At 36.3% G+C, this 26,650-nt stretch overlaps 1 protein-coding gene across 1 annotated transcript in view; it reads left to right on the top strand.

The window, feature by feature from the left end:
- The window catches only part of LOC104162478 (chromodomain-helicase-DNA-binding protein 9-like), a 91,783-nt gene extending 65,753 nt beyond the window's left edge, over positions 1 to 26,030 (top strand). Inside the window, 25 exon segments of the mRNA XM_009701210.1 lie at positions 12 to 154; positions 493 to 660; positions 1,149 to 1,328; positions 2,885 to 2,995; positions 3,686 to 3,882; positions 4,677 to 4,876; positions 5,375 to 5,534; positions 6,494 to 6,583; positions 7,708 to 7,756; positions 7,789 to 7,840; positions 7,965 to 8,082; positions 8,765 to 8,822; positions 9,146 to 9,188; positions 9,347 to 9,566; positions 9,684 to 9,886; positions 10,146 to 11,054; positions 13,194 to 13,354; positions 15,459 to 15,683; positions 16,545 to 16,713; positions 17,782 to 17,921; positions 18,425 to 18,646; positions 19,456 to 19,584; positions 21,620 to 21,724; positions 23,873 to 23,970; positions 23,972 to 26,030. Of these exon segments, the coding sequence (XP_009699512.1) occupies positions 12 to 154; positions 493 to 660; positions 1,149 to 1,328; positions 2,885 to 2,995; positions 3,686 to 3,882; positions 4,677 to 4,876; positions 5,375 to 5,534; positions 6,494 to 6,583; positions 7,708 to 7,756; positions 7,789 to 7,840; positions 7,965 to 8,082; positions 8,765 to 8,822; positions 9,146 to 9,188; positions 9,347 to 9,566; positions 9,684 to 9,886; positions 10,146 to 11,054; positions 13,194 to 13,354; positions 15,459 to 15,683; positions 16,545 to 16,713; positions 17,782 to 17,921; positions 18,425 to 18,646; positions 19,456 to 19,584; positions 21,620 to 21,724; positions 23,873 to 23,970; positions 23,972 to 24,713 (4,892 nt within the window). The 3' untranslated portion in view covers positions 24,714 to 26,030.
- The last annotated feature ends 620 nt before the right edge of the window (positions 26,031 to 26,650 follow it).

Genomic DNA, 26,650 nt, shown 5'->3' with positions numbered 1-26,650 from the left:
CTGTCAAGCTTCTATCGTCCTGTTCAGCAAGCCAGATTCCGATCGCTTTGTCTTCCTTCTGTGCACCAGAGCTGGTGGTTTGGGCATTAATTTGACTGCAGCAGATACATGTATAATTTTTGATTCTGACTGGAATCCTCAAAATGATCTGCAGGTAAATTCCTTTGAGCGTAATAGTGAGGCCTAAGTCAAACCTTGTTGATAGAAATTTGGTCCCTTTGAGTATTGTCTCTGTTTTGAACATGCATCATTCTAAAATGTTCAGGGTTTTTTAAGGCATATGCATTTTACTGACTACACTGTTTTTAGAAAACTGCTCACAATGTGGAAAATGTCTGATAGCTTCCATTTACTTAAATGTGAATTGACTTCCTTTTGAGTTCATACTGTTGTTTTTCAGATTGTGCTACAGCAGAAACAATTTCTTAAAAGAATTCCATCTTATTCCTAGATAAGTCTAAATTCCTATTCCGTTCTCCCTTCCTTCAAAAGGCTCAAGCCCGTTGTCACAGGATTGGTCAGAACAAAGCAGTGAAGGTCTACAGACTGATAACACGTAACTCCTATGAAAGAGAGATGTTTGACAGAGCGAGTCTGAAACTGGGACTGGATAAGGCTGTCTTACAGAGTATGAGTGGAAGAGAAAACAGTGTCGGTGGTGTACGTAGACTTATTTCTTGAAATAACTTTCCTGTTGCTTTTGTAATCATGTGGGAACTATTTCAGATTACACAGGCTACCATTTTTCTGTCATTTGCATCTCTTATGTTTTCTGAAGTGGACTAACAATATAGTTGACATAATTTTAAATGTCATCAGTTACTCTGATAAATCTTTCACTGCATCTTGATTCTTTCATTTGCATCTAGTAATTACGGGTAATTTTTGTAAACTTATGTTCATCACGGTGTTGAGAATAGCTGAACAAAGAAGACATACTGGTAAAAATGTGTACTGTAACCACATAACAAATTATTTCAGCTGTCAGCTAGACTTTTCTCTTAGCTTTTAATAATCTACATTTTAAATTTGTAAATTATAAGGCAGAGTTAGGTTGCAGAAACATTGGAAAGGGAAAGAGAAATAGAAAAGACCTTGGGGTTGTTTTTCTTTTCCTCAGCTGTTTAAAACCTATTTTATTTGCTCAGATCCAACAACTGTCTAAAAAAGAAATAGAAGACTTGCTTCGGAGAGGTGCATATGGTGCCATTATGGATGAAGAAGATGAAGGCTCTAAATTCTGTGAGGAAGACATTGACCAAATTTTGCAGCGTCGTACTAAAACTATCACGATTGAGTCAGAAGGAAGGGGCTCCACGTTTGCAAAGGTGCAGAAGCAGCAAATTGCTCTTTCGCAGTATAGAGCTGTAAATGGAATTGAATGCTGTAAAGCTTATGCCTTTTTTTTTTTTTTTTCAAAGTTACGTTTACTTTTATTTAATGTGTGTGTTTGTTAGGTACGTTTTTGGAGTTCTTACATCTATGTGTTTATATTAACGTGCACATAGCAAAATCAGATTTGCACATACATACAGAGTAAATGCCAGATGCAAAGAGCATGCTTGAGCAAAGATGGATAATAGGTGTGTGCTGCTTTTGAAAAGGCTAGGATTTGTGTGAGATATAATGGACTGCATTAACCAAGATCATTAAAATAGTTTTGTTTATAGATCCATTTATTTTCAGATATATTAGGAGTAGGCAAAATTGTGTATAAGACACAATTAGAAAATTAAAAATTTTCAGGCTTATTCTAAAAATGCCTACACATAGGATATAGTTTGAACCTTGAGCTTTTCTGGTAGGAGTTTGAAAAGCAAAATATGAAAACTCCTAGAATAGCAGGAGGTGGAGAGTATATATATGTACATGGCGAGAGCCTGAGGATGTAAGGTCTTAGGAGTAATAGTCTAGAATAAAATCGGACTGACATTTTCTAATTTTTGGTGGGTAAGAGAAAAACAGTAATAGCATAGCATCCAAAAACCTATGCTGGAAAATTGGATGAACAGAATAAAAAGTAATTTTCGGACTCCTTAATTTCCAAAGCACATGAAAATATGAATCTGAACAAATACAAATTCAGGTAAAGTAAAAAATACATAAATAAATAATTTTTTTTAAAAAATACCAAACAGAATAACTGAGCTTGGAATATGGGTACTTCATGAATGCAGTTGTGACAATTCCAAAGAAAAAGCAAAGCAAAAGGAAAACTTTTAAGAATGTAAATATGTATTTCTTATTTTAAAATACATACTTATTTAGGCTCACTTATATCTTGGTGATTGTGGCTTAAATAAGAAATAGACTTGTAAAGGAGAGATAGGAAACCTATTAGGGAACATCATCATCACTGTCTTTTTATCAGAAGAGTTAGAAATTTTTATATGTATTTACTCTTTTCCCAAAAGCAGTGTATCAGGATTTTTTAAATGCCTTCTGAAATTAAGTTTATTCCACGCTCTCAAGCTTTGATTGTTGGTAGTTTAAACACTCCTTTGAAATTTCTCTCAAGCGAGTACTTTTGCATGAGATGAAATCCCCAAACGCTGATAAGCCTCTTCAAAAGATTCTATTTTCTTCCATTCAAGTAAGTTAGATTCAGACTTAGAAGAATCTTGCTGCTTAGTGTTCTTCTCTCCTGATGGTGCATAAAAGTTCATTAGATTTTTCTGATGTCTTACGGATCTGATTTTAAAAAATTAAGGAGGAGGAGAACTTTTGAGTTGCTTTGCACTGTAAGTAACTTCTAAAGTCTTAACAGTTGCTTGCGAGATTTTTTGATGACATAAGGTTATGCAGTCTTCACAGCACTGAGGCCTTCAGACTCTGCAAACTTTTGATGTATGATGTTGTTAAGATTTAATTTTATTTATTACAGGCTAGTTTTGTTGCATCTGGAAACAGGACTGATATTTCACTAGATGATCCCAACTTCTGGCAGAAATGGGCCAAAAAAGCGGAAATAGATATAGATGCTATCAGTGGTAGAGTAAGTACTTACCTGTTTTTAATGCATGTTTTTTTCAAGTATGTGCTTGCTGTTGAATTCCAAAATAGCAGGTGTAGGATTTCTGGTGCTTTTTTGATCAGTATTTCAACAGATCAGACTTTTTGTGCTGGTTAGCTTGTTCATGGGTAATCAGCCTGCTGATAGCTTTAGTATTTCCTAACTCCCTGCTGTCTCAAAAGAGTTCAGGGGTCTTTGATTTTTGTCAAAGACCTGGAAATGTTTGAAAGTGTGTAGTAGTTCTGATTGCCCCGTTTCTCTGTAAATCCTGGGCAGGAATCTGCAAATAGCTGACTAAGAATTATGTCAATTTTATAATACTGGAAGTTGTGTCCTATACTTGAAGACATTCCCATGCAGTCAGTTCTAAAAAGGTTTCAGTGTCCCTTTTCACTCACAGGGACTGCAGCATAGTCTGTGTAAGTATTAAGCTCAGATGAGGTATTCAGTATTATATGTAACTAATACACTGCCATCATGGTGTGAAACTCATTTTTTGTTGCCTTAAATACTACAAAGTGTTTTACGTGCTTTATGGGTGTTTACTGTAATGTCTTTACAAAATACCTATTGGTGACTTTAGATAGAAATTACTGTTTCTGAACTGAAGTCAACTACTTAGGAAAAACTTATTAACTCTTTCTCTGATAAGGTTTGTTTGAAATTTTGCAGAACAGCCTGGTTATTGATACCCCAAGAATTAGGAAGCAAACACGACCCTTCAGTGCTACAAAAGATGAGCTGGCTGAGTTGTCTGAAGTGGAGAGTGAGGGTGATGATAAACCAAAACTCCGCAGGCCTTGTGACCGTTCCAGTGGATATGGAAGAACAGAGTGCTTTCGGGTGGAAAAAAACTTGCTGGTCTATGGGTATTGTATATGTCCTTCTTCATTCTAGGAAGTTTTAAAAAAATACTAGTTTTCCACGTACTGAATAGTATTTATGGAATAACTTTTAGCTATATTGGCAATAATCTGGTGTGTATCTATAGAATTTATTTAGAATATTAATTTAAGGGAATTTATCATGCACCCTGTATAATTTTTTCTGACAATTTGCAATTGAAGAAACATTGAAGAAGAGAGGTGAAAACCTTTCTTCAAAGGAGATTGTGACATTTAACGTGAGCATTACAGTAATGCCTCTAGAAATCATTACAGTAAGTGCTGCAGGCAGGCTCAAAACTCTGTAAATAAATAAATATCTGAAATGAAGACTTCGTAGGTGACTTGATGTTCATAATTGCAGAACATCTTGCGCTTCCATGAGGTGCAAATGGAACTGAAAATCTAACCAGTTATTTTAAGCATACTTAAATCAGGTATCTTGATTTGGTAATAAAATTTTAGGTCTTTTCTCACCCACCTGCTAAGATGAACGACTGTGCTTATCAGTATGAGTTCCCGTCAGTTTTGTGTCTTAGAAGCCTAAAACAATCATCCATACTTTTTTGTAAACAGGCAAGTTTCGTTTAAAACTCTGTTTTAAACAGGTGGAATTTTGTTGCAAATGTTACTTTCATATTTCCTCTCAGTAACTTAAGCTGGAGGAACAAAGTGGAAAGCTAAATATTTTGCAGAGAAATTGCCTTTTGTAACAGAAATCTACAGGCTACCCAAGTGTTTCACCTCTAAGTGCTGATTTGTGTTTCATTTTGGACTAGGTGGGGTCGGTGGAGAGAAATTCTGTCACATGGTCGCTTCAAGAGACAGCTGAGTGAACAGGATGTGGAGATAATATGTCGAGCTCTGTTAGCCTATTGTCTTGTTCACTACAGAGGGGATGAGAAAATAAAAAGTTTTATATGGGATCTCATTACCCCAACAGAGGATGGGCAAACACGAGAGTTACAGAATCACCTTGGTAAGGACTTGCGTGTTTCTGCAGTTACACAGCTTCATATATGTATGCTTGTAGTACTGGGATAAAAACAGCTAAAAACTCTCTCTGAATGCATCCTGCTTGAAATAAATGGAATTTATTCCAGATACACCATTCAATTGATGGGAAAATAAGTGTCATTTCTGCTTTGCTTTGTATTTGAAGGCTTACCCAAATGGATTGGTATACTCTGTGTAAACTTTCTTTTCATTTCAGTTCATAAGAACCTATTCTGTTTCACAGTAGGTGGCAACGCAGTCTCCTTTTTATCCCCTTCTACTTTGTCCTTAGCTGGTGAAATGTACTCCAGAGATGCTCTAAGAGACAAAAGAGAAAAAAAACTCATTTCCAGAGACTGTGATGCTAGTATTCTTTCTGCACTGCAGGTCACAGTACTGGTATAGGATATAGGAACTATAAGTATAACAGACATCTATACCTACCTGTTGCTGTTACTGTATTATATTTTAAATTACTTAGGCTTATCAGCCCCTGTGCCTAGAGGAAGAAAAGGTAAAAAAGTGAAGACCCAGGCTAGCACTTTTGATATACACAAAGCAGAATGGCTTCGAAAATACAATCCAGAACATCTGTTGCAAGATGAAGGATACAAAAAGCACATAAAACACCATTGCAACAAGTAAGCAGTAGCTGAAATGTGAATGTCTTTCAGTGTTTATGTAAAGATTGTTTTTTCTTCTAATTCCTCATTGTATTAGAAGACTTTAAAATACTTGTGGGACTATGAAGAAACAAATTTTAATGGTGTTAGCTTGATTAGAGTAAGTAGGTTGCAGTGTATTAAGAGGTGAACTGAGTATTTCACATTTCAAGTAATTCTGTTACCATTTCTAAAGAAACTGTGTGTTTGTACAGAGAAAGAGAGAGAGGGGACTTCCTAGCATGGTTGGGGAGCCTTGTAGCAGCCAAAGGACTAAAGAGTTTGGGAGTGCTTAGCAGAGAAACTGAAAGCGCTGAAGTTGTTGCCCCTCAGTCTTACGTGCTGTTTATCTGGCATGTTTTCTAGGCTTCTGAGAATCTGAGCTACTAGCTTGTTGAAAGTTTGTTCATAGCCATGAATGAACTTGTTTTAGACATATCTTTTTTCTGTAGCAAAACTTGTCATACTCTGCTTGAAAACTTCATACAGCTGTAATCAAGAATTGCGATAAAGCATGGAGAAGCCATTGGGGTCATGCACTAAATTCTAAGTGAGAAGGAATGAAAAGATGATGTGAAAGGTGTTCATTGTCAGTCTGCTTGATTCTTTCTAGGAGAATCTTTTAAGTAGAAAAAGGGAGATAGCTGTTTGTTCTTAGCAGTATTTTATGAAGCAACTGAGGAGTGTTCTGCTGGCGCTGGTCTTTGTCTGGGATTTGAAAGAATTTTTGCAATGAAATGATTTGTAAACGTGATTGCAATAAAAAGTGTTAGGTGACACGAATTGGAGGTTATCTCCTCTTATAACTGAAGGAAGTATGTTTTAGGAAAATTACTTGAAAGCTTTGTGATATTTCAAAAGACAAAACAAAACCACCCACAACTATTGAAAGCTTTTAGAGTGCTAATACTTGTTTGTTTGTGGTTTTTTTTTTTTAGGGTCTTGCTTCGAGTAAGAATGCTGTATTACTTAAAACAAGAAGTCATTGGTAATGAATTCCAAAAGGTGTTTGATGGAATTGATGCCAGGTGAACTATAGAGAGGTTTTTTGCTTGTTTATTTTAAATGTAAACTATCAGACAAAAGTTCAGAAGTCTTCCTAGACCTAAATAAGAAATGTTAAACCCAAATATTTGTATCCTTAGGGTGTGAGAAAAATGTTTTTCTTTACTCTTTGTTTACTAAATACTTTGTATCAACTTGACATGAGGAAGTCCTGATTCCTATTTATGAATCTAGCTATATAAAGTAAAATTATTTGAGTCAAATAGACTGAAAAAGTGAGTGAAAGATAGAATTATATACTTTACTTTCTAATTGGTGGGTTTTTCCTGCCTCTGTGCACACTTTTGGTTATGTGCTGCATACTCCATTTAAGGTTTGTGTGGGGTTTTGGGGTTTTGGTTAGGGGTTTTTTTTTGGTTTGAGTTTTTTGTTGTGGGTTGTTGGTTTTGGTGGTGGCTTTTTTAATGGTAATATTGCTGTTCAGAAATTCTTGAACTCACTGCTACAGTAGCTTGTGGTGGATAGAAAGTTTTAATTTGATTCAGAAAGCTGTTATAAACATTTGCGGAAGATTTATATCATGCTATTAAACACAAAAGCAGATAATCCTTGGCCTGCTAAGTTTTGCAAGCACGAACTGGTAGGAGCTGGCAGAGTTTACTGAGAGAGGAAGAATATTGTGTGCTGCTTCTGCTTTCATATTCTTTTCCTGTTACTGATCTCGGTCAAATACAAAATACCAAGCTGTCTGATGTTCTCTATTGCTGGTTTTAGGGTCTTATTGAATGCAGAGGTGAAAAATTGTATGCCTCAATTACTTTAGGTTGTGAAAATGATTCTTAATGAGAAATTAATACTGTATTGTGTGGCTTATGTAACTTACTAGTGTAACCATCCACTTTTTAACTGTTACTTGCTGCTAAATAACAAAGTGCATTAAAAATTAAACATTTCAATCCTAGGACACTTTACAACCTTCAAAGTAATCTTTGAATTAGTTTGCTGGACATAGAATTCTGTGTATGTGTGTTTGAAGAGAGAAGTTTAAAAATCCCACATAAAACACAAATGTACAAAGAGAAAATAAAACTTTATTTCTTCCTCTGAATATTATTGATGTTGGTGTGCTGTTGGTGATTCTCCTTAGTGAAATTGATGTTTGGGTCCCTGAGCCAGATCACTCTGAAGTTCCTGCTGCGTGGTGGGATGCAGATGCAGACCTGCTGAGTGGTGGGATGCAGATGCAGATAAATCCCTTCTAATTGGAGTTTTTAAACATGGTGAGTAGTATGGGTGACTACGTATATACTTCTGCACTCCTCAATATAAACACCCTGCACACACTTTTTTTTTTATTGCTTACTCTGAAAGTTTAATTTGTGCCACTTTTTTTTCCCTTTGTAGGTTATGAAAAATACAACACTATCAGAGCAGACCCAGCGCTGTGCTTCTTGGAAAGGGTTGGCAAGCCAGATGAAAAAGCAGTCGCTGCCGAACAGAGAGCAAATGATTATATTGATGGGTATGAGCACTTAAAATTGGGCATGAATGTTTCGGGGCCTTGAAGTAAACAAGACTAAACTTGTAGTTGTACTTTATTCTCTTCTTACCTGGTTTTATACTAGTTTGATATCATTGTTGTGAAGAATACTACTTTGATTTTACTCCCACAGAGTGGAAAAGAGTTAGGAACAGTTTAACAGAACCAGTGAAGTTTGGGATTTCACAGTTAAAGGAAAAAATGCAGCAATTAGGTGTTAACAAGGACTCTACCTTGTGGTGCTGTATCAGAAATATGACTTAGACACTGAAGTACAAAAGCCTTCAGAGGTGGAGTGCTACAGACCTGTTTAACTTGATTTCAGGTCAGACAGCTTGGTGTATTAGTCTAGTGTAGCTAACCAGTGACCCCAGTAGATCAATTTGAGTACCGCTTGATAACTGTTGAAAGGGAGAACTGCTTTTATTCATTGCTTCATCAGTGAGGTTAGCAGCTGTGGTCATAAAGAACATCTCTGAATGAGATAGTGAATTGAGGGGGGCAGGACTCAAACCAAAGCTGCCATGAAATATTTTCCTTGTTTCAGATAGAAAATGAAATAGAGTATATCTGAATAAATTTATGAGTTTTGCTTAATTGAAAAGAGTGTAAGGACTTCTAAAATATTACTAAGATGGGTTCTTTTGTGTTGAAATTTTAACAGGGATGTAGAAGATCCAGAATATAAACCAACACCAGCAATGTTTAAAGATGACATAGAGGTATAGTAGGCACCTATTAATAGCTCCTTTTAACACACTTTCAATGTAATACTTCCACCTTTTCATTGAGCAAATTAATACATTTTTCTGTATTTCTCTAAATTGATAGAACTTATTCTGTGTATATCTGCAGTTGTGTGGGCATGAGGGGAGTGGGAGGGAATTGTTGTATAATTCTGTTGTATGCTGTTAGTCATTTGTCCAAATGTACGTTACTTGTGTTCTTAGTCATATTCATGAATTGTCTGCAAGGTGTAAGTTTAACCTAAATCTCTAGAGAAGGCTACATTTTAAATTTTGCTTCACTTTTGTTTTTTCTACAGGATGATGTGTCATCCCCAGGGGATCTAGTAATAGCAGATGGAGGTAAATATATAAAATTTCAAATGTGAGCCAATTCAATCTATTTTGAATTATTTAATTCTCCTGACTCTTAGCTAAAATGTGTTTAGATTGCCTAGTGTAGAACCATAGACACAAGCAATGAACTTCTTTATTTTTCCTGTGACTTTGTTTTAATATAGATGGACAAATGATGGAAGGAGACAAAATCTATTGGCCCACTCAGTCTGCTCTAACAACACGTCTTCGCCGCCTAATAACAGCTTATCAACGAACGAGTAAAAATAGGCAAACCCAGCAGATCCAGCCAGCATTCCCGTTACAGACTAGTATGATGCAGCCTCCATATGAAGAAGCTGCTCTAAATCCAAAGATGGCTGCTAAGATTGAAAGACAGCAAAGGTATGTACAACATATAAGTTTTTAAAATACAATTTGTAATACATCCTAATAATTGCTAGCTGTGTGAAATAGTGAAGAAAAGGATAGAATTTCTAATTTTTTTTCTTGCTGATCAAGATGGACGAGAAGAGAAGAAGCTGACTTTTACAGAGTTGTGTCTACATTTGGAGTGGTGTTTGATCCTGAAAGGGGGCGATTTGATTGGACCAAATTTAGAGCAATGGCTAGGCTACATAAGAAAACTGATGAGAGCTTAGAGAAGTACTTGTATGCATTTATGTCCATGTGCCGAAGAGTCTGTCGTCTCCCCTCAAAAGAAGGTGGGTGTATATTTTTTTTCACTCTTACTTTTATCTTTAATTTCTGTTGCCAGTGCTTATCTTGAAAAGTTTTTTCTTTCATATGTTCCGAAATAAAAATGGGGGGAGAAGGAAATACAGAAACATAGTAAACGTAAAACTGAAACCTTATAATGGGGAGACATATATTAACTGATTAAAGCCATGTACTTCTAGTATTGATTTGCAGTGGTTGTATTTTTTTTTGCCAGATTCTAATCTTTGTTTTGTTTTAATACAGAACTCGTAGACCCAAACATTTTTATCCAACCAATTACAGAGGAGCGTGCTTCTCGGACTTTGTATCGCATTGAACTCCTAAGGAAAGTGCGAGAACAGGCTCTTAGACACCCACAGTTGTTTGAACGACTAAAACTATGCCAGCCAAACCCAGACTTGCCGGTCTGGTGGGAGTGTGGGACTCATGACAGGGATTTACTTATTGGAGCTGCTAAACATGGAGTTAGCAGGACAGATTATCATATTCTTCGTGATCCTGAACTCTCATTTATGTCTGCCCAGAGGAACTATAATCAAAATAAAGTGGCACTCTCAAGGACTTCTACTCCACTCGTGCATCAGTACCAGATGGCATTATCTGCTTCTCCTCTTACACCTCAGTCAAGATTGTCAGATGCTAAAGTGAATGCTTTTGAGGACACAAAAGCTAAAAATGAAAATCTGAAAGAGGACCCTCAGTCCTCTGAAGAGGAATCTATGTCTACAGAGGAGACACAGACAACAATGAAATCTGAACCTTTGAGTCCAAAAAATGGCACACCAGTACAAAATACAGACCACAGACCTAGTGTGAAGACTGAAACAGACAGGCGCATGGTGGCAGCAAGGACAGAGCCTCTAACTCCAAACCCAGCTTCCAAAAAACAGAGAGTCAGCAAAAGGGGGTCTGACTCTAGCTCTGACTCAGACTCTGACTCAGATAGATCATCCTGTTCTTCCAGGTCATCTTCTTCATCCTCTTCGTCTTCCTCATCTTGTTCACACTCTCGATCAGGCTCTAGCTCTTCATCATCTTCATCTTGTTCTTCAGCATCTTCGTCTTCTTCCTCGTCATCCTCTTCATCGTCATCGTCGTCATCATCATCATCTGAAGAGAGTGATAGTGATGAAGAGGAGGCACAAAAACGTGGTATGTCTGTAGTCTTATTTCTGCAGTATAACTCTTAAACTGAACAAGTTTATTCTTAAGGGAAAAATGTCTGAAAAAGGATGTTAAATCCCACAAAAGTAAACTTAAATAAATGTATTTGCTTGATTCTTCAAGTGAGTTGGAAGAATTTCAGGGGTACAGTATTCTGTTTGCTTCATATCAGTGCCTTGGATGAGGTACTTAAGATTTGTTGACTGATTCCCTAAGCAAGCTTACTGTGCATATGGTTCATGTGTGGGAGGAGAGTTGAATGGCTAATGTTTTCTGGAAATATATATTGTGTGTGTATTCCCTACTACTGTTTCTTTTTCTTCCTAAATATGGAGATTCTTTTGGTTTCCCTGTTTGTTTTTTCCACTCTTGCTCACTTGTCTTTCTGTCTTCTTCATTGCACTTTCATGAAATCTGCAAGCTGCCTTCTGTCTAAGCTAGAGAGTAATGTAAGCTGCTTTTTCTTGTAAATTGGAGGTGGCTGAGCAGCATACTTGCACTGAAAATTTTCAAACACTTAAAAATATGTATCTGCTTAGAAAAAACTGAGGTGGTGATAGAGCATAGGACCAAATAACACAGAGACACTTCTGAACACTTCAAAGCAGAAGCAAAAACCTCTGATCAGTCAAGTGATTTAAAATTTTTAATAAACCAACCAATCATTATTTAATATTCTTGATTTTTGATACTGTGAAGTGTCCTCTACTCTTGCACCATTGAAACTCAGAATGTGAAAAGATTTCTCTACTGTGTGATAGCAAATGTTAATAGTAAAAGGAAGAGGATGAAGTTAGGCAGTGGGATTACAGCATAAGTAAATAAGCTATTTTTTTTCCCATACTTCAGAGAAAGAGGCATTGTGTTAATCAGATGGATCCTCTTTTCCCTGGAAATGACAAATGGAAACCATAGGGTTAATTTACTGGGAGAATGATAACTGGGCGAGTAAAATGCCACTTAAACAAAATGATTAAGTTGCTGCAGTGGAAGGATGTTTTCAGAGGAAACAGTTGTATGCAAACATTTAAACAGTGAGAGAAAAGGAATGCTTATATGACACAAATATTTAGATCTCGATGGTGGATGCTATAACATGTGCTACGACTCCAAATATTAGGCTTGCTTTCTGCCAGCTCAGTCTGTTTAGGCAAGTAATTCTGCCATCCTCAGGTTGCAAAATCTTGTACATCAGTCAGCCTTTCTTTTTCTGGCTATTTTGGTGTAAGTTGATGTTGAAGAGACTGGTAAATGCTGGAGAATTCTCTTAACTTCGTCTACATTTTAATTATAAGCCCAGGCTTTATTTCATATATTGTACAATGATCATGGACCTTTGACATACTTTTCACATTTGAAACATCTTTTAAGGGAGAGCTAAATTAGCTCCGATGACTTGACACATAGCTGTTGTTAAGGTCAAATGTGAGTTCTGAAGGATTGTCCATCAATACTCTTACTGATTGTGCTGATGTAGTATTTACCTTTTCAGGCAGCACTTTTTTTTAAGTTTCAGACTGTTTCCCCATGTCATAGTGGAACTTACGTTGTTGTCTGGAGGGAGGCAAAGGTAAAATTATAGTGAGGAGCGAAGTATAAGAAAGTCAGAGGGCACACTGGAAAGACACTAGAAAAAAATCCCATTATTAAAATTTTAAAAATTAAATGATGCGCACATGTTCAAGATGTGGAACATCCAGCATTCCCTCCAGTAAATGAAACGGGATGTTTTTTTTAAAGTAGTATTCCAATAGGTTTGCCATGTTCTGGTGATACCTTTAATTTCAATGTAATTCCATATTTTAGTGAATGTTGGCTTACAAAGAAAATATGTTAAAATAAGTAAGGACTGTCTATCGGATTACTCTGAAGCGTGTCCGTTTCCAAATAGCTGAAAGTTCGACATGTTAAGCTCTTGAAATATTAACAGGAACATGTGTAGAATTTACATGCCTAGAAAAGGATCAGCAATCATCCTGAAAAACCTAACAGATTAATTCTTCAGTTTAATTTTGTGTTTGGACTTTCTCTGAACATTATTCTGTGTCTTTTGTTCACCTCAACCTCTTACAATGAGTGTTTAACTTCTGTACGACATCAAATGATATTAGCGGTTTTATTTAGCAGAAGGAACCCCACATATAAAAGCATATGATGAAGAGAGTGTAGCCTCTCTCAGTACAACACAAGATGAGACGCAAGACAGTTTCCAGATGAACAATGGGACACCAAATTCCAGTTATCTCCTACAAGGTGGATACATGTTGGCTGCATCCTACTGGCCAAAGGCAAGTTTATAATACTGCTTTGAAAACCAAAGTTGTGGGGCAAGGTGGGCTGTGACGTTAGTATTCAATTAAATATGTTAAAACGATACCACTGAGTTGTGGGGAGATCTTGGATAAAAACAGAATTTTGTTCATGGTAAATTACAGTAAAGTTATGATAAAGCATTTTATACATCAGTTGTATAACTGTATCTGTGAAAGAGAGAATGTTCACATAGGAAACAAAACTTCAAAGGAAACATATATATGATGAAGATGAGATAATTTATCAGATATTGGATGATCTTAAGTCCATGAGAGGAATTGTTTAGAGTAGTCCAAAAGAATGTAAAAAATGAAACAGCAAGAAATCAGTTAAGCTAAATATTAGAAAAACTTTCTTAACAGTAGTAGGGCTCCTTTAGCTACATTGCAAAATCCTAAGCCGTGTTAAAGTATAGGCTGGCTGAGGCACTGGTGTAATACAACTTTTATGTTAAATTTAACTGTATGATTCTGTATGTGAATTAGTGAAATTAATGAAATTCTAAAGTATACTTTGAAAAGATATTAAGTCTAAGTGACTGGAAATCCATCTTGTTTGAAATAAATGCTGAATATTTGCAAGTTCTTTAGCCATATCTGAATTACTATGGCTGACATCGCCTGGAAGACCACAGAGTAGTTTCTTACACTTTCAGTTACTAGCGTAACTAAGAAGATGAAACAAAAATTGTGAATTGCTGGAATACATGTTCACTACATAAACTTTAACTGTGAAATATTTTTGGATAGGTTTCTTTCCTGGTGTGTAAGGAAAATGAGACTGACTTGGACATTTTCTGGCTCTGAAAAATCTACTTGCTTTTATAGTCAGCGTTACACTTACAACTTCTAAGTGTGTGAATTTTTTTAAGTGTAGGAAAAACCATGTGATGTTATTTTGTGACTTTTTTTATCTTATATTTTTCATAGTTCTAAGGAAAGTTTAGCATATTTTAGCATGCTTAGTGTGTTGCTAGGCATATGATGTATAAAAAAAATTAAAATTGACATTTTAATAAAAAAACATACTTTGAAAATTTTCTGTGGAACAGGCATGAGTTGCAAATCAGCTTGAGAATTCAGAGCCAGATCACAAGCTTGTAATGAAGGAATAGTTTCAAGGTCAAGCAGTTGAGGAAAGTCTGAAAAGGAAGGCAGTGCAGGAGACAAAAACGGTGTTGAAACAGGGAAAATAGATGTAGGATCTGAACTTCAGGAGATTTTAGTTGTTACATTTGCTCCTAGAAGATGCATTTAAATCTAAATACTACTTTTCATAATTTTTGAGTGTTCATTTTGAGAAGAGGAGCATAACTTTCATGTCACAGGTGCTTGGCAGATTGTGAAAAAAGACATTGAGTGTACGAAATCAGACTTTGTTTAAATATAAGGGAGGGTCTTGAGCTTGGCAAAAAAATGTTTGGTGACACAACAGGTAATTTTAGTGTTCACATTTTTTATTTGACAAATAACTGCACTCTGAAATTATCAGAAGACCTGGTAGTTTCTGGTCTACATGTACTTAGCTGGGTTTATTGGAACTTGAGATCTGTGTATTACCCAGTTGTGTGAAGTCAAATCTGTTTGGTGTCTAAAGAAAGTGAATGAGGAGTAATATGGCTTCAAAACCTAAAATGAGACATGAATAAAAGTCTGTAGATTTAGTTTTATAAATGCTGTTTGCCAGATACGTTATGGTGCTGCTCGCAGGTTCAGACCCTGCGACCAATGAGTCCAAACCAGACCTACAAATACTACTTTGGTAGTTACCATATATTTCTTTCAAAAATCAGTGAGAGAATGTCTTTCAAGTATTTGCAGGCCCCAGACCCTGTATAGATGAGAGTGCAAATTTGTTTACAGGTGGTGAAATTAAGTACAGAGGTGGCTTTCACAAACTTTTACATGGAATTGGTACAAATCCAGGAACTTAGAAATCTTTTAAGTCCAAGTCCAGTGATTAAAAATGTTGTGGTTTCTCTTCTTTTTAGAATTAGAAGATAATACATAAATGAAATATGTACAGGGTTGGTAAGCATTACTGTTAGAAAAATATTTTCTCTGTTTTGTTTTTTTTTAGGATCGAGTTATGATTAATCGACTTGACAGTATTTGTCAAACAGTGTTGAAAGGTAAATGGCCTTCAGCAAGAAGGAGCTATGACAGCAATACGGTGGCATCTTTCTACACAACCAAACTTCTGGATAGCCCAGGTGCAGCTGCAGATTACAGTGAGCCCAGTGCACCAACGCCCCCTCTTGCAGGTGTTAAAGAAGAATATGATCAATCACCACAGATGTCAAAGGTGAAGAAGCATGTACGAGAAAAGGAGTTTACAGTGAAAATCAATGACGTATGTTTATTTTTATTGCCCTAGGACCTGATTGCGATTGCGGTGTGCGGCATGCTTTACCTGCAAGTGGCTGCCTGCTCTCACTCTCACTTCCTTCACACACTTGTTTGTGGGTATTTGGGTCTGCTGCTTCTGGGCATTGAGTGTTTGGGTTTGGGGTTTGGCTTTTTTGGGGGGTGGGGTTTTTTGGTGTTTTTCTTTTCAATTTGCATAAGCCCCTGGAAGGAATCGTTGTTATTTCTCTCGCTGAATTGAAATTTTGCCATTCTAGTGCTTCCTCAGTTTTATGCCGTTTCTAAGAAATCTGGTTAGTAAAAAAAGGTATTTCTGTTGTTCAACTTTTTAAAAATGTTTCAGCATGCCCTGTCCAGCAAGTACTTTATTATTTCGTGACCTTTTAGAGGGTTATAGATAAATTTCCCAGTTTAAATGCAGGCTAGATGCTTCAAACACTTTTCTTACTTGTAGTTTGAGACTTATTTGTAGCACATAAAAGTGTGTGAAAATTTCCTCTTGTAATTGAGTTTGGCATTTCTTTAGGACTGGATTAGGGAGAGACAGCTGTTTGGTGTCTGGATTTTTCAGTTCAGGTAGTAGATAATTTAAAGTTTATATTCATAGAAGCAACTCCATGAAATTTCTGTTCAGGTTTGTTTTTTACATGGAGGAGAAGCAAGACTTGTTTTAAGGTCTAATCCAATGTTTTCATTCTTCCTCAACTCTTCTGGAGTAACTGTATGTGAGAATCCTGATTATGAAGTAGTCATTTCTGCTTCAGAAGAGACTCTTCTAACCCTGGCATTTATTTAACAGGAAGGTGGTTTGAAATTGACTTTTCAGAAGCAGGGACTGTCTCAGAAAAGGCCATTTGAAAGCGAGGAAGGTGCATTGGGACAGCAGCAATACCTGGCTCGGCTACGTGAACTCCAGAACGCTTCAGAAACCAGCCTTGTCAACTTCCCAAAATCACTTCCCAAGTCAGGTACATAAAATGTCAGAGGGCATAAGAGTTAGTATTAAATCTTATCTTCTGGGTTTTTCTGTTGATCTCCACATATAGGCAATAGAGAGATGTTTGCAATGTTACTTGTTCTAAAACACAATCTGGAGGAATTCTCTCCAGTGTGTTAGGGATACCGGGCACCTAAGTTCAGGCACGAGGTTGGACCACATGAATACTCTTTCACAATGTCAGTTACTGTAATGTTCATTTATTAGAAGGATGCCATTATACATTATAAACACCCCCACAAGAAGATGTTAATTATTAAGCGCATCACTACACTGTCAATAATCAGTTTAACTCAGAACTCATTGTGGCTAGTTTGTAAGTAAAGATGAAGAGTTCCAGATTTATGCCTGTGTCAGTTTGCACTCTTCATATTCTTTCCTGTGTCTCATGTAAAGAAAAAGTGGAGGACAATAGTCTAGAACCAATTTTTGGCTTATAGCCTGAAAACTTGCAGCTTGTTTTCATAAAAAATAACAGTAAGTGTACACTGACAAATAAAAATGAGCCTAAAGTAAGCAGTTAAAATTTGGATTAAAATATTTGAAATTGTTAGAATCGGGTGCTTGATTTAGACCAGCTTCTGACTAAATGACTGCAATTCATTGAGATTGCATACATACATGGGTGAGAACATATCCTTTAAAAAAAAAATACTACTCTTCACTTGCATTTTGTTGTTCTTGTTCTTTTGCAACAAACCATTAAGATCTCGTTACAGACATTTATTTAGGAATGTCTGTCTCTGCGCTTGTGTGATGTCAGCAGTTTTTAACAGCTCTTCTCCCTGTACAGATTTGTGTGGAGGGGGTAGGAGGCAGTAATAGGAAACTTTCATAGCAGAGTGGCTTTTCAGAGCCTGCTATTAATCATGTTTTAAACAATCATAAAAGAATCGGCCATTTCTATTAGAGATGACATGTAGAAATTATATGCACTTGTACTATTTCAAGTAATTTTATTTCCTTCTTTTGTTCAGACATGTTTCTTGTTATAAACAGCTCAAGCATCTGACACTAATTTTATTGCATCATCAATTAGGTACTTCCAGTCACTTAACAGCCAGTGCCAATGGAGTCATAGTTGACAGTCAGCCTGTAGTCAAAAAGAGAAGAGGAAGAAGGAAGAATGTGGAGGGAGTTGATGTCCTCTTTATAAACAGAAATAAACAGCCTAATCATGTAAGTAAACTTGGTTTTGTATACAAAAATAAGGTCCAAATTATTGTTAGTCCCTTAACTGAGCATAACCAGCTGTCAACATACAACAAAAACTTTATTACTCCAAAGCGTTCGGTTTGGGTTTTTTTCTGAAATTGTTCACTGACAGTTTATGACTACACAAATAAGAACTGGAAAAGTTGTACTAAATATTAGATACATACGGTATTGATAACTATTTTTTAAAGGTAAGTTTAATTCTAGTTTTGATGAACTGTGATTAACAATGTATTATTAAAAACTTGCTATTTGACCGGCAACACTTTCTGACATCCTTTCCTGAAATGTCTGTTACAGGCCCTGGTTGTACAGTGACTTAAAAGGGAGCTAGCTGTGGCATAAGTAGTCTCACTGAGTCCTTGAATGTGTGCATAATGATCTGCAGGACTGTGGCCTTCATTGTATCATACAATGATGGTTTGTTTTCTATGGAGAACTTAGTCAAGTGTTTTGAATTTCTCCAGGTTAATCCAGGTATTAACTCCTGTCAAGTTGCTGCAGGAATAAACCCAGCACTCACTTACACACAGTCCCAAGGCATGCTTGATGCAGAGAGTCCAGTTCCTGTTATTAACCTAAAAGATGGAACAAGGCTTGCAGGTGATGATGCCCCCAAAAGAAAAGATCTAGAAAGGTGGTTTAAAGAACATCCTGGATATGTTGAAGATTCAGGAGCTTGTATTCCTGTGAGTATTTTTTCCAGCTCTGCTTTAGCTAAATAATAGAACATTTCTCATAAAATGTATTTGGATTTGTATTCTGTGTTACATGAAATTATTCCTCCTTTGTTCTTCTACTTTGTTTAGGAAAAGGAAAAAGTCTGTTTCTTTTTGCATGATTTGACCTCTGCAAGACTTCCTTTTCCCTCACAAATGTAATTGTTTAGTATTGCTTTTCTTGGCAAAGACATTTGATCTTAGTCTAATTTCACCTAAGATTAAAAAAATTATGTAAGAGAACTCCTATTACCATGATGCTGATGGTGGGAGCTGAAAATGTGTACCAGCATATTTAGTGATGTGCAAGAGGATTAAAGATTTTACTGTGGGATGTGTCTCATACCTACCTTATAGTGCTATGATAGTGATGTTTGTGTGGGTATGATCATCTCATTATGTTACCTCTGAATTTGAGATTGGTTAATGTTGAACAGAATGTAAGAAAAACGTATGTGTGACGTCTGGAATAACCACCTTATTTGTCCATGAAGATGTTATAATACAAAACGGTAGCAACTTTCTTGACAGTTATAGCGCTGTTGAAAACTGAAAAATTATTAAAGCAATGGGTAGAGGCAGCAGAGAGAGGATTTAGTGCTGTTTCCTGGCTCCTTGTTATGTAATTGCAATTAGTAAATTAGTATCGTTATTATAGTATTTCTGAAATGGAGTTGACGTCAAATGAATGCCTGAGTCAAGAGAATGCATAGATATCTTGCCATTTTTAAAACAGTTATATCAGAAAGATAATTGGCTTTTTAATTCCTTTATGACAGAGGATGCAGCTGCACGATGGGAGGCCCAAACAAAAAAGACATCGTTGTCGAAACCCTAATAAACTGGACGTTAATAGTTTGACTGGTGAAGAACGTGTTCAGCTCATAAATAGAAGAAACGCAAGAAAGGTAATCATAATACTGTTCCCATTCTGATGTTCCCCAAATGAAACGTTACCTGAAATGAAGAACTCTGTATACTATACTTGCTAAAATACTGTGTACAAATGAAAGGGTTTTGTTTTAAGGTTTTTGGCACAGAGCAAGAAAGTCAATGACAATCTTCTAGTAGACTTTTTGTGACTATGAAAATATGTAAGATATGGCTAGAAGCTTACCCGGTGTTTTATGTTCAGATAAAATTGAACACTCGATATATTGCAGTATTCGTGCCATTGACTAATATAGAGATATGGCCACTGAAATATATGTTGTTCTGATCAAAGTAGCAACATTCTCACAAGTTCTAAATTTTGTGTACATCTTCTCATTACTACTTTTGACATGATTAAAATTATATTGGTGGTGCATCCTGCATAGAAACTTGTCCATTGGAATTGCTTAAATCCTGTGTACTGGATTATTTTGCTTTTTCTTTTTTCAGTTCTCTCTGGCATTTGACCTTTATGGTTCACCAGTATACATACACTGTAAATCACATTGCTAGGTTAAACAGTAATGTAAAAAGGGAACAAAAGTAGAAGGGGAATTCTTGTATAAAATCTGAGCAGTGGAAGATGGGAGAGCAGGTGTTGAATTCACGTTTTTGGACAGGTGATCAAAGTTCTGGAAAGGCATGATGCATTTGAATAGGCTTTGGGGAGGGCTAAAAGGCAGTAGTCAAGAAAAACATGCAGAGCATCGCTGTTGTTTATTGGAACAAATTTGGACAGATGTGTAGGATGGTGTCTTTGAATGTCAATGTAGTACAAGAGCAGCAGTCCAGTGGGATTCTTTGAGGTATTGTGTCAATATACGGAGCATTTTCTCTTGTGATACTGCTAGTTTTTCCTTTTTGTTAGAGAGCAGATGCAAGGAAAGCAGGGAATTTTTTTTATGCTGCTATATTAAGGTCAGAAGCTTTGTGCATCTGTAGAGGAGGGTGAGGCAGAATTTGAGAGTCTTTAATCTCTTCAGTGCATTGAGACAGCAACTCTAAAGAGGAACCTGTATGGTTGTTAGTCTCTTGAAAAACAGACCCTTGGCTGCTCTACAGTAGGCCGTGCCCTGAGGAATCTTTTCAAAGCTGATGATCAAGGAGTGAGAGATTTGATCTGTGCTTGCTGTGTAAAAGCCTGTGTTTTCATGATGGCTTTTTTTCACGCTATAATTGAGAGACTGTTACTGTGTTAACCTAAGTTTTCCATTTTGTAACCTGTCCCCAACTTCTCTACATCACCAAACTCATTTTGTCCCATTTTATTTTTTAGTTCAGTTATACATTTAGTAGCAGGGGTTGAAGGGATCAAAAGTAGCTTAGAAAATGTGAGTTTAAGTTGCAATTTATAGAGCAAGTTGAGCAGAAACTGGAATTTTTTCCTTTCTTCTTTCTACCATTTTGTCTTTCTTTCTGGATCTGAGTAATACTTCTGATTAATTTGAAAGCTTAATTTCCTGCTTATATGATTTTGTTAGGACATGCTGTGTAGCAATCTTAACTTGGCCTTTCTCGCATGAAAAAAATACGAGAAATAATTACACAATAGAAGCAGAGCCTCTTAATAGAAGTATTTGTAGAAGTTGGCTGAGATGATAGAATAGGACTTATTTAGTGGATACAGGAAAAATTTAACGGGATTGTAGTTACAACCTTCTTGGTAATCCTTGGGCCACTATTGTTCTCAGTTCATGTGGTTGCTCTCCATTCATTGCATGTTTAAATAAACTCTGATATTAAACATTAATAGGAACGTTAAATGTTGATGTTGCAAGGTATAAGTTTAAGATGAGTTTGAGTTTAGTAGATTTAGAACAAATCAAGAGTATCTCACATATACCACGAGGAATCAGTCAAAAGCTGTATCATACTCATTGATAATTTAAAGTGAGACTTCATTTGTATTGTTTTATGTAAAAAGCAAAAATGAAACAGTGTCAGGTATGAATGTTGCCTTTTTCTTATCGAATGAGAAGTATTTTCTGACTTCTGTCTTCTGCTTCTCAGGTCGGGGGTGCATTTGCTCCCCCTCTGAAGGATTTATGCAGGTTCTTGAAAGAAAATCCAGAGTATGGAGTGGCTCCTGAATGGGGAGAAGTTGTAAAACAGTCTGTGAGTATTTGCAGAATAAGATGACTGTGACATGAAATGCATTGTAAAAACAAACAAGGCAAACAGGAGGGGAAAAAAAAAAAGAAAGAAAAAAGGCATGGCAAAAGGAATGCTTTTCATTTCTCGTATTACATTAAATGCAGAATGTGAGTCAATGTTAGCCTTTTTTTCTGCCAGGTCAGATCCCTAAACTGGTTTGCTGGCACAGCTCTTAGTAGGATGAAGGGAGGGACAATGGGTGGCAACACCAAATTATAGATTTGGTTGAAGGTGCTATAATACTGTGACTTTTTCATCTCATAAATGTAGCCTTGAAGGTTTTCAAGAAAGGTATTAGCCCACAGAATACTTTCTTATTCTTAAAGTTACGGTTAGGAAGATAAATGTAATTTTAAATATTTATTTTACTTTTTAAGTAATTTACTTTCACTGTGCACCTTTAAGAAATTACTATCCTCAATCAAAATGTAAATCAAGTATTAATATAGCTATTTTCTGCTACTTAGAATTTCTGTTTTCTGTTGCTTAGAAGATTTGATTTTAGCTAAAAGCTAGTGTTGAGATTCAAGTGGAGGGAAAAAAGTTAATATGTTAATATATTTTTAGGAGGAGGTCTGCATACAACTTCAGTGTTGCCCATGTATTCCTTCTGTATGGATTACCAACAAAGTTAGTGATAAGAATTCTACATATCCTGGTAGTCCTGAGCCAGCTTCTTACTAGTAGCAAGATGCATTCAGTGAGTCTGAGGTTTTGTTTTCCTTGAGGTTTGTCCTTGGTTACATTTAAAGGAAGAAAGTTTTTTGATAGACTTTGTCCACGGTTCCAACAAAACAGCAGGTACGCATTTTCATTATGGTAGCTATTGTATAGCTGGTATCTCTTTCCTTTTAAGTGTCATTAGCTCAAATATGGTGCATGGTTCTGAGTTCATTCCCTGTTTGCCTTGAAGATAAGGACATATTTTGAACTTCAAAAAGTTGTGTTGTATAATAAAGAATGGTTTCTGGGTAACCTAGTTACTCTTCCATTCCATGTGTCTAACAGAAGTGAAGATGGTTTTGTCAATACTCTTGCAAAGTCTTATTTCCTCACCTATAATAACTTGTCAGAAGTATGTTATATTTATGCTACACCTTCAGCCACTGGCAAAGAAATGACAAGAGTTAAATTTTTTTTTTTTTTGGTAGTTTGCTATCAACAGAACTTGTAATCTTTCTGTGAAGTTGTAAATGCCAGTCTCTCTAGTACCCTTGTGGGACATTCTAGGAGAAAAATAGGTTACTAGGAACAGGATTAGACTGCAGTCAAGAAGTACATAAATAATAGCAGAATTAATTTTAGAATTTAGTAGTTATCCACAGGACAGAAGAACAGAGCATGAGTTCTGAATTCCTCTAGTTGTATTAGGCTAGTTTAAATTAGAGATGTGCTGGGGAATAAAAGGCTATTGTAGTATGGAGGTGAGTAATAGTTGATCTTACGATTGCCATTTTTAAGAGGAATTTTCAAGACGATGCTTTTCAAAGAGAATATTAGTGTCCATTGCAATTCCTTCTTCATCGTTAGGTAGGAGGGCTTACAGAGGTGAAGTAATATTGTGTGAGCCCTAAAAAAAACTGCTCTGAATTTCATTTTAATTGAACTTGAGTCTTTATTGTTAAGTTTATGGATGAAGTGAAATATGAGGACGTTAAACAGACACTAGCAATAATAGAAAGGGCTTGAAGATTGATAGCCTGTGTGCATTTATATTTAAATTGAGTAACTAATTTCTTTAATTAAACTGTCAAATGATTGGAATGTGGTAATATTGCAAAGCAAGTGCAATCTCTTAAATTGAGATTGCTCCTATAATTAGCTGTATTTGGCTTGATCTGCAAACAAACCTCTAAGGATGAGTTAGCAGAGGGTATGAGAAGGTATCTCTGTAGACCTCACTGTGGAAAATGGGTCTTTAGATGTTTGAGATGTGATAGCACAAAGTCACCAATAATTCCAGTGAGTTGTCTGGAGGTCAGGCTGCTGTGCTAACAATACCAGAATAGTCTTTGACACTGTTACTGTATGCTTAGGTCTTTTGTTTGCTTTTACTTTTCCATCTTTAAGCTCTAAAAATACCAAAAATACCCAATATGTCTCTTGCAGGGATTTCTTCCAGAAGGTATGTTTGACCGTATTCTCACTGGACCTGTTGTGCGGGAAGAAGTAAGCCGGAGAGGAAGGCGCCCCAAAAGTGAGATTGCCTGCTACTGCTGCAAGCGTATCAGTTAACCCTCTGCTAGCTAATGGATTGCTTCCAGGAGTGGATCTGCCTAGCCTTCAGGCCTTACAACAAAACCTGCAAAACCTGCAGTCACTGCAAGTAACAGCAGGGTTAATGGGAATGCCAGCTGGCTTAACTACTGGAGGAGAAGCTAAGAACATGGCTGCCATGTTCCCCATGCTGCTGTCAGGGATGGCTGGATTACCAAATTTACTGGGCATGGGAGGACTTCTGACAAAATCTACAGAATCTATTTCAGAGGAAAAAAAGGGAAGCGATGCAAAGGAGTCAGATACAAAGAAAGAAAGGACAGAAGACCAAAATACGGATACTGGTGGTGAAAACTCTGTTTCAAGTTCTCCTTCAACATCCTCTGCTGTTGCAGCTGCCAATCCTCTCTCTCTTAACCCATTACTTTTGTCCAACATACTTTACCCAGGGATGCTTCTCACTCCAGGCCTTAATCTTCATATCCCAGCTTTGTCTCAGTCTAATATTTTTGATGTACAGAACAGTGAAAGCAATGACACAGGCTCAGCCAAGCCCACAGAAGAAAAGGAGGAAAATTCTAGGGTTAGAGATCAGGAAGACAAAGGGGGAACAGAGCCAAGCTCTCACAATGAAAACAGCACAGATGAGGGTTCAGAGAAAGCAGATGCTTCATCTGGATCTGATAGTACATCGTCTTCATCTGAGGATTCAGATTCTAGCGATGAAGACTGACCCTAGACTCTGCACTTAAATTATAAACTGATTTTGAATTTATTCTTTAATTATTTCATTGTAAATAATCCAGTGTTGAGTGCATCAATGATTTGCTGACCGAACATTTCAGTATTTGTTTAGAAGTGCAAACTGCTTTCAGAGACATTTTGCATGTAATATTTCTTGAAGTTCGTAAGTTTCTGAACTTGTATGTACTATCAAATACACAATGGTGTAAAATTACAACAAAAGGCATTATAATTTTGTTGGGGGGTTAATTTTATGAAAATAATGCTCAAGTAAGAGCTGTATATTTAATATATTTGCAGTGAACACAGAATACTTTATGCATATTACTGATTTAATTTGAATATAGTTTTACAGCCTCCTTGACACTTATAATTTACAGATCAAAACTCAGCAATAATTTGGGCAGCTAATGAATGTCATGAAAGCTGTAGAATCTACATCACCATCCATCGCTTTAATTACATGAAAATGCTCTAGTGTTGTGATGCACTGCTGTTTCCAATTCAGGTACAAGTGTGTTTAAAAGAAGATAAATTTTTCCCAATCAGCCAATTAAACTGGCTACCTGTTACCTCAGCTGAGTTAGTTTAGGAAGTTTACATTGGTTTCTATTACTTGTTTTCAGGTTTTGTTTTGTTTTCTAAAGACATCCTGTATATCGTGTTAAAATCTGAGTTATTTGAGATAGGACTGTTGGGGTTTGTTTTCCCCTTATTACAGCTGTTCTCTTTGACAGTAGTAAGGGGAAATTAAAGCAAGAACTGTCTTATCTCATGCTACTTGGCACCATGTAGATCTATTTAGTTTACACCTTGCAAAGTTTTGGGCTCCCTCTGCAGAATTAAAAGTCCCAAAATGAGGAGTAGTTTCCCCAAGACTCAGAAGAGGCAAACTGTCATAAAGTGCCACTGAAAAGACCTTTCAACACTGCATACTTCATGTAAAAATTGTTTGTTTGCTTTGTTTGTGTAGATTTCTATTTGTGTTTTATGTCATAAAACCTCCTGGAGTTACCAGTTAATAATGGTAAATAAAGTGAAGATAGTTTTGAACTCCTTTTGAGTTTAAACTTCTCTGCAGATTTAATCTGACTAAATATAAAATATTACCCAAAATCATTATTGGGATGTCACTTCATATATTATGCTGAGTTACCCACTAAAGAAAAAGCACTTTGAATAGTCAGGAAGACAAATTATTCCTAGAAACCACAGTAACAGGTCATAAGGCGTCTGTTTAAGTCCAAATCCTTAGAACCCTTTACTATATAAAATCTGTCTACTATTTGATGTGTGATATGATTCCTCCTTCTTCTTAAGCTGCTATTACTCTGACACAGTCAAGGCCCACATTCACATTTGCAGAAGTTCTGAACTGACTGAGACCTGAGTTGACCTTGGTTACGTTGTTTGCGGTCCAAGAATAGGCAGGTGTTAAGAGAAAATAGATACAGGTACTAGTGCAAATCATTGAAAAAGCTTTACGAAGGGATAAATTTAAAAAGAAAAAAAAAACAAAAACTGTATATTTTGATATAGTTCTGTTGCTTGCTTGTACAGTAAAACAACTGTGTTGTTTTTTATCAAGAACTTTACCAATGAAATACAAGTTTCTATGTGCAAAATCACTAGCCCCATGATTAGAAGCAGTATTACGTGTAATTACACAATTATACAAGTACCATTTGGATTGTGCTGGTTACGTATTTTCCCAAATAGTATTCTGATTTTTGGCCCTTCATGCAGTGTCTTAGCAATAGTGAAAACTAAAAACTGCCAAGAGAAGGGGGTAGCAATCCTTCATCATGAAAAAAAAAAAGAAAGTATTTCATATTTAATATTTTGCCCTTTGTAATATAGCACTTTTATTCAACTAGGATGCATCTATGAAATAGCCAAAGTTTTACAAACAGTTACTAACTTAGT

The sequence above is a fragment of the Cariama cristata genome, unplaced genomic scaffold (genome assembly GCF_000690535.1).
Source record: "Cariama cristata isolate BGI_N322 unplaced genomic scaffold, ASM69053v1 scaffold12585, whole genome shotgun sequence".
Taxonomy (NCBI): Eukaryota; Metazoa; Chordata; class Aves; order Cariamiformes; family Cariamidae; genus Cariama; species Cariama cristata.
Note: the sequence above shows the minus strand (reverse complement) of the source record. Positions and strands in the feature narration are given on the sequence as shown.